At 39.0% G+C, this 8,385-nt stretch overlaps 1 protein-coding gene across 1 annotated transcript; it reads left to right on the top strand.

The window, feature by feature from the left end:
• Nucleotides 1–883: 883 nt before the first annotated feature.
• LOC308302715 (H-2 class II histocompatibility antigen, E-S beta chain-like) lies at nucleotides 884–7,678 on the top strand. Its single transcript, XM_080747003.1, has 7 exons — nucleotides 884–1,022; nucleotides 1,755–2,027; nucleotides 2,487–2,703; nucleotides 4,822–4,889; nucleotides 5,267–5,380; nucleotides 6,780–6,813; nucleotides 7,450–7,678. The coding sequence occupies exons 1-6, from the start codon at nucleotides 962–964 to the stop codon at nucleotides 6,809–6,811; spliced, it is 765 nt and encodes a 254-aa protein (XP_080603129.1). The 5' UTR covers nucleotides 884–961; the 3' UTR covers nucleotides 6,812–6,813; nucleotides 7,450–7,678.
• The last annotated feature ends 707 nt before the right edge of the window (nucleotides 7,679–8,385 follow it).

The raw sequence follows: 8,385 nt of genomic DNA, 5'->3' as shown, positions 1-8,385 counted from the left end.
CAAAGTGGCAATGCCTTGGCCACTAATGAGTGGCCTTCGGGCACTTTGTGCCTTGGCCACTAATAATCCACACAGTTCTCATGTGTCATATTGTAAAACACAATTAAAACACGGCTATGGACTAAAACATCTTAAAAATGGTATACTGTTGAAGCAATACAAAGCGAGTATGTAGAATTATTTGTTTGACATCTGCCTGGTAACAAGCAACAAGAGTAAAATGTGTTTTTTTCATTGGTGATGGCAGATCTCTCCAGTCTCCAGTCTTGGCTGGTGAGGGTCGAATCTACCATCTACCTCTACTGGAATAATCCCCCCCCCCCCACATCAGATCTGCTCAATCTATTGATATTTTTAAGTCACAACTCAAAACGCACCTTTTTTCTCTGGTCTTTAATAACCCCTAAAATTAGTCTTATCTTTCTCTGTTGCCTTTTGAAGTATCTGCTTGTTTTTAAATGTTTTTCCTGACGTAATGTTTTTTCTGCATACCGTATTTTGTATATTTTTAAACTTCTTCTCACCTGTACAGCACTTTGGTCAGCTTAACGGTTGTGTAAAATGTGCTTTATAAATAAAGTTTGATTGATTGATTGATGGATGGTAGTTGACTAAGATGATCTCTTGTTTATTTAATTATTGTTCCCCAGCCCTAGTCTTATGGTTATGGTTAAACTTAGATAGTTATGAGGCTTGTTTTCATTAAAAGTCACAATCTGGTGTAGTTTTGGTTTGACGTCTACCTGGTAACAAGTGATGAGAGTGAATGGTGTTTTTTCATTGGTTGTTGTAGAGCGTTAATGTTGTAAAAGTGAGTTTGGTGTTCAGTTTGACATCAGAATTCATCGACACAACTTCAACTAAACTCTGAGACAACTCAACTCATCAACACTTCAACTAAACTCTGAAACATCTCAACTCATCAACACTTCAAATAAACTCTGAAACATCTCAACTCATCATGACTTGTACTAATCTCTGGCTCTGTATTTCACTGTGTTTCATCTTTTTCCATGGAGCAGGTAAACTTTATTGTTTTTGTAAATGTCCTACATTTTGTTGATTTTAGTGTATGCTTGTTAAAGTAAAGTCTGACATGTGATTCATGTCAGACTTAACAGGTGTAGAATATTAAGAATTGTTCACTGTTGCTGAGGAACGAAAAACAAAGATGATGCTAGAATCAAGGAATATATTAGAATGCTACCTGGCAGTTTATTGATCGTTTTTATTGATCACTGAGGGGAAATCACCTATATAGGAATTGACTCAGATCTAATGTTTATTGTAGGCTATACTTGTATGCAAAACGAAAAAAGAAAAGAAAAAAAGAAAAAATATATAATATATATACGTATATATATATATATATATATATATATATATATGTATAAAATAATAGAAATTGGTTTGATTTTGCATAAAGTTAAGTCCATTTGCATCTAAGCAATAGATAATATCACAGACATATTATACATTTCGTGTATATGTTATGACAACATTTTATTTGAGTTTTAACACAATTACCGATATTATTCATGTTGGACGAAAAATAAGTCATTCAAATAACAACTATATGCAACTTTGTGGCTGCCCCAAAGCAGACGCGAGTTTCAGAGTACCATAAAACATGGACAAATATAATAATTAATCAGACTCAGTTGTGGAAACACGCATAAGTGTTTAAAATCTGTGTGTACCCAAGATTAGGGTGTGTTGACAGATTGGTGATATTTCTACTTTTCTATTTCCAGATGGATTTCTCCACGTAGAGGTTGATGAGTGTGTCTACAACTCTACTGACCTGAAGGACATACAGTTCATCAGATCATCGTATTACAATAAACTACAGCTCACCAGGTTTGACAGCAGGGTGGGGCAGTTTGTCGGCTACACTGAGTTTGGTATGAAGCAGGCAGACCACTTTAATAAACTACCTGGATACCTGCCTGCGCTGAGAGCACAGGCAGCAGCATACTGCAAACCCAACGCTGAGAACGACTACCCCAATGCTCTGGAGAAGACTGGTGAGCTGATCTCAGAACAGCACTCAACACTCATCATCACCTCTTAAACAAAAAATAAAAAATAATGCATTGATCTTCTAATGGATAAAAGACAACAACTTAGGAATCATTTTAAGTGAACTTTCAATTAAGCCTCTTTTGATTGTGGTGGCGGTGGTGATGATGATAAAATAATAGTAGCTTGAATTTATATAGCACCTTTCGTGAACCCAAGGACGTTTTACAAAACCATGGACAAACAACCAAACAAAAAACTATAAGCCTGAGAGAATAGTAGAGAGAATAGGTGTCTTTTCAAGGTAGCATTAAAAGAGTCCATGATGAGGATGATGATGATGATGATGATGTAAAATAGTAAAGGTCTCTGTATTGAATATGTGAGACCTTCATCTAGAAATACTACTACTACTACTACTGCTACTACTTATAATAATAATAATACTAATATTGTTCCTACAGTGGAGCCCGATGTGGCACTGGCCTCAGAGACGCCCCCTGGTGGTGGTAAACACACCCACATGCTGAGGTGCAGCAGCTATGAGTTCTACCCTAAAGCCATCCTGGTGACCTGGCTGAGAGGAGAAGAAGAAATCACCTCTGGTGTGACCTCTACTGATCTGCTGCCTGATGGAGACTGGTACTACCAGTACCACTCCTACCTGGAGTACACACCCAGGTACACACCTAATAGACACCTATACATAGAAATACACACCTCTACTGGTACTACCAGTACCACTCCTACCTGGAGTACACACCCAGGTACACACCTAATAGACACCTACACATAGAAATACACACCTCTACTGGTACTACCAGTACCACTCCTACCTGGAGTACACACCCAGGTACACACCTAATAGACACCTACACATAGAAATACACACCTCTACTGGTACTACCAGTACCACTCCTACCTGGAGTACACACCCAGGTACACACCTAATAGACACCTATACATAGAAATACACACCTCTACTGGTACTACCAGTACCACTCCTACCTGGAGTACACACCCAGGTACACACCTAATAGACACCTACACATAGAAATACACACCTCTACTGGTACTACCAGTACCACTCCTACCTGGAGTACACACCCAGGTACACACCTAATAGACACCTACACATAGAAATACACACCTCTACTGGTACTACCAGTACCACTCCTACCTGGAGTACACACCCAGGTACACACCTAATAGACACCTAGACATAGAAATACACACCTCTACTGGTACTACCAGTACCACTCCTACCTGGAGTACACACCCATTTAAAAAAAAATGTAAATGGTGAATTTATATTTTAACTAACTCTGGGGGAGCCTGGGATCGAACTGGGAACCCTTTGGGAAACCCTCCGTGTTCTAATGACGGTTTCTCTACCCCTGAGCAACTGCCGCCCGTACACACCTAGACACATATACATAGGACACCTCTACTGGTACTACCGGCATTACTCCTACCTGCAGTACACACCTAATAGGTTAATTAATTTGATTTAATTGTTGCATATTAATCAATCCTTATCTTTGTTAAAAGCATTGATTGACTTTTAAAAACACATTTGATCATTGATCCCAGACAGAGAAGTGATTTTAACATGTTATTACTGGTTGTTCAAAATGTCAAAATATACTGTACTATGAAAAAACAAATGGCCGATCGCAACGCATTGTGAGCTTATGGATCTGATATTTTCAAAATAGGGCTGAAGTGGTTAGTGTGTTTTCTGTTTTGTATTAATAAAAATCTATAATTTAACTACGTAGTAACTAAGGTTGTCATGTAATTGTAGTGGAGTAAAAGTAAAAAACAAAAACAAAAACAAAATTGTACTTGACACTGGTTGCCGCAGTTAGAACTAAACATGGTGAAGCAGCATGTCACTGCCATGCACCACAACCCTAAACAACCCTGGAACTATTAAGATTTGATAAAAGAAGCTGTCCCCTGCTGTTTGTATAAATCTAAGGTTACAAACGCACGCGTTCAGCGTGTCTTAAACGCTGTTGATCGTGTTCATTAAACATAACAACAAGCCTCATTACTTCTCACAGCTGAAATCATCAAATGTCTTTAAAAGCACACTGGTCATGTGATAGAAGTGGCACGCTGTGTGTGTGTGTGTGTGTGTGTGTGTGTGTGTGTGTGTGTGTGTGTGTGTGTGTGTGTGTGTGTGTGTGTGTGTGTGTGTGTGTGTGTGTGTGTGTGTGTGTGTGTGTGTGTGTGTTTTATGGGAAACTCCCCAGACAGACACCAATTTCACTTCCTTATTCACTCAGCCAATCAGGACCATTGTTTTGTTAAGCATCACCAGTTGCTAGGCAGAGACATGTTGACCTGAACAACCTGAGAGACAGTGGACTGGAGCTGCATGAAGGTTGCTGGTTAGAATCCCTGACCAGATGGTTCAACACATCTGTCAATCAGAGGGTTGTCAGAATGACAGCATGTCAATCAGAGGGTTGTCAGAATGACAGCATGTCAATCAGAGGGTTGTCTAGATAGAAGCTACAGATGTCAACACTTGTGTAGGAAACTGGTTTCAAATCTGTGGTAAGAGAAGAAAGTTACATAGTGTTGTGTTAATCTTGTTTTGTGTGTGTGTGTGTGTGTGTGTGTGTGTGTGTGTGTGTGTGTGTGTGTGTGTGTGTGTGTGTGTGTGTGTGTGTGTGTGTGTGTGTGTGTGTGTGTGTGTGTGTGTGTGTGTGTGTGTGTGTGTGTGTGCGCGTGTGCGTGTGTGTGTGTGTGTGTGTGTGTGTGTGTGTGTGTGTGTGTGTGTCACAGATCAGGAGAGCAGATCTCATGCATGGTGGAACACCCCGGCCTGACCGCGCCCATATTTGCCCACTGGGGTCAGTTCATCTCCTTACTCTAATGATCTTATAGATCAGCTGTTTTCACTGTTTTATATAAATGCATGGAGGAAAGGATATTTAAACAGAAAACTGCCTTTAGTGACATGCTTAAATTAGTGACGACAGGTTGAAAGATAAATATATATTTGTAGGGTATAACATTTCCCCCTGTATTGGGAATCACAATGTGGTAACTAAGTAGTAAAATAAAAGATAGTTTAGCAATGATGTGTGGTCATCACAAAATCCCTAAGGCACTCTGTGGCTACTGTGCTGTGCTGTATTGTATTGTAACCATATTGTATTGTATTGTAATCATATTGTATTGTAATCATATTGTATTGTATTGTAATCATATTGTATTGTGTTGTCAGACGACTCCATGCCAGATGGAGTGAAGAACAAGGTGGCCATCGGAGCATCAGGTCTGGTTCTGGGTCTGGTCTTCATCCTGACTGCATGCATCTACTACCAGTGGAAGAAAAAAGGTGATTAAAATGTTTTATTAATATGTTTAATTAATTAATGTCTACCAGTGGAATAAACAAGGTTAGGTCTTGATGTAATGCTAGGTTGATACTGAGGTCATTAGATGAAGCTTAACACCCACAGCACTTAACTATCTCTGGATCAAAGTTCAAATTTACCCCCCATTGTTTCTATTACTCACCCCATCAGGTTCACGTTCAAGTTTGTTGTCACATATATTCATACAAGTACAGATACACTGAAATGCTTGTGCCAGGAGCACTCTCAGCCTTATTACACAAAGACATGGTCACAGTGACCGACTGGAGTGTGGACCCACATACCATGCAGGCCACACAAGACAAATCCCAACAAACACAACATACAATACCATACAGTATAACAGTGTACAGTTTAAAAGTGCATACAGTGCCTATGTTTGCCTAAGTTTCAACCCTTCGTTGAGCAACCTGACTGCCTGGGCAAAACATTGTACTTATATTATTACTGAAACAGGTGATGTGTGATTTGATGCTCCGGTAACGTTTTTTGGATGGTAGTGAGAACAGGGTATGGGCGGGATGGCTATCTTTAATGATGTTCTCAGTTTTTTTCTTGCAGCGTGTGGTATAGCAGACTTGAATAGAGGGTATGCATCATATGCCACTCAGTGCCACTCAAAGCACTCGTTGGGAAACTCCTCCTGACTCCTCCTCACTCCTACTGACTCCTCATGACTCCTACTGACTCTTTATTTAGCCACATAACTTCTGCGTATGATGATTTCATGTGCATACCCTCTATTCAGACTTGAATATCCTAAGCCAATAATCTGATGACCAGCAGTGGTTCCCTATGGAGACACAAAGAGCCTCCTCAAATGATTAGCTTAGGAATGTGACAAAAACAAAAAAAGATATGCATGAATTCAAGTCTGCATGGGGTTAGTAATGGATAGAAAAAAGTCATTTTGGGGTGAACTATCCCTTTAATACTTTATTATAATAGAGGGTATATGCACGTGACATCATCATCATACCTGGAGGTTATGTAGGAACGCCTACTGAGTGGCAAAAACTACTTCCTGGCCTTGACTGCCCTGATTGCATTAAAGTCACTTTGCCACTTTTAGTTAGTTTAGTTTATTTGATCAACTCCCAGTAGCAAGCATACATTTATACAAGTCTTACATCCACAAAACCATAATCACTGTTTGAGGCGATCAACAGGAATAGGATGAAGCTATAAAGCTTATAAATGCCTATCCTACAAATTCATGGTTTAAGCTACAGTAATGTGTTATAATTCGCTCGAGTTGCCATTCACTTTATGCATGCGCAATTGCAAATACACTCTATTGAATCTACAAGTCTGTCTGTCAACTCTTTATATCCTTTAATATAGTTTTTCTTCTATCAGGTCGTATCCTGGTGCCGACCACCACCAACTGAAGGTGACAATGTTTACACTCTTCACACACTTCCACTAACATGTTATTATGTTTATAAAACTGCTGCTTATTCAATATCACTGTTTGAAAACTTTTACACTGCACTGCATTTTAGTCCAAGTAGTCAGCCTCTGGAACTAGAAAGTATTCCAGACAGCAGGAAACTCAAGCCAGTCAAGTCCTAACCAATAGCAGGAAATATATATCAATGGAATGTGGAATGTCTTGTTAATCTACTACTGCATGTAATGCTATGATAACTTTAGCAGCTGTTGTCTCTTAGTTACAGCAGCATTGTTGTTGTTGTTATGAAGCAGTTATTTATTTACTAACATGAGAAGTGTGTAAAAAGATCATTATTTCTATTCAGCAAAAATCCTCACTATGAGATTAGATTGAATGTTCATTTGATCTAATAATTCCTGCCTGTCAATCTGTCAATCAAAGTCCTTTAGTGTAGCCTGTCAATCATTCTGTAAATGTCAATCAGTCAGTCCTGGCTCATCCATTGGTCGTCCTGCTTGTCTGTCATGTTCTATGACAGGTGGAATTACTATGTTTCACCCATAATTAGTACACACATTTATTTTGATTCTGAATGTTTTCTCTGTCATTCTAACCATAAGCTTGTGTTTTCAGAGATGCAGCCTAGTCGTTGCTGCCCCCAGGTGGAGAGAGGAGGAAATGCAAGTCTGTTCAGTCAACTTTTAAATTCAGCACAAAGATGACCTTTAAACCCTAATTAACCCTTTAGACCCTGATTAACCCTTTAGGCCCTGATTAATCCTTTATACCCATACTAAACAAAAAGCTAACTTGCTCAAATGATAACCAAAGCTACAGTAATTAATGTGGAGGTTTTGCCGTTTTTGACCCTTCATCAAATCAGATTCTATAGTTGTGATGTGAAGTGGCTTTTCCAGACTTTGTTGACTGGTGAGGTCCTATTGGGGCCAAAATGCCAAAAGGCCTAATTTATTAACAAACGCTCATTTAAAAATGTTGGTCTTTCAAAATGCATTCAAATGGTCGTTCAAACCCACGTTTAAACAAGATTATAACCAGTTTTGTTAATGTAGAAGTATGTAGAAGCAGTACATACTCTATAGAGTAGCAAATAAGCCACAACCGTAGACGTATGTGGAATAATCTCTAGAGTAGCATCCATCCACAACCGTTGCATTTAGCAATGACTCATCCAACCGTCATTTTCATGTTAAGACACAGAAAACCGTTTTCACTGGTTCCCAAATATTGTCCCTTTTCCGTTTCCTACATAAATGTTGCATTTCAACTTGACCCTTCATCGAATCAAATTCTATAGTTGTGCTTTGCAGTGGCGACGTGTTGTGTGCTTGTAGATCTATTGTCACTAGTTTGGGTCTCGCGGAGGTAAAAAACAAAAAACAAAAAACAAAAAAAAGATTGCTTGTTGTTGCAGTTCTTGTATTCTTGTATTTGTTTTACTGAAGATAAGGTTAGAAATAAGTTTAGGATTAGGCATGAGGTTAAGGTTAGGAATAGGTTTAGGTTTAGGCATAGTTTTACTGAGGTTAAGGTTAGGAATAGGTTTAG

This window comes from Nannobrachium achirus, assembly GCF_963921795.1.
Source record: "Nannobrachium achirus genome assembly, chromosome: 18".
In the NCBI taxonomy this organism is placed as follows: domain Eukaryota; kingdom Metazoa; phylum Chordata; class Actinopteri; order Myctophiformes; family Myctophidae; genus Nannobrachium; species Nannobrachium achirus.
The sequence above is the reverse complement of the archived record's forward strand: the minus strand, read 5'-3'. Positions and strand labels throughout refer to the sequence as shown.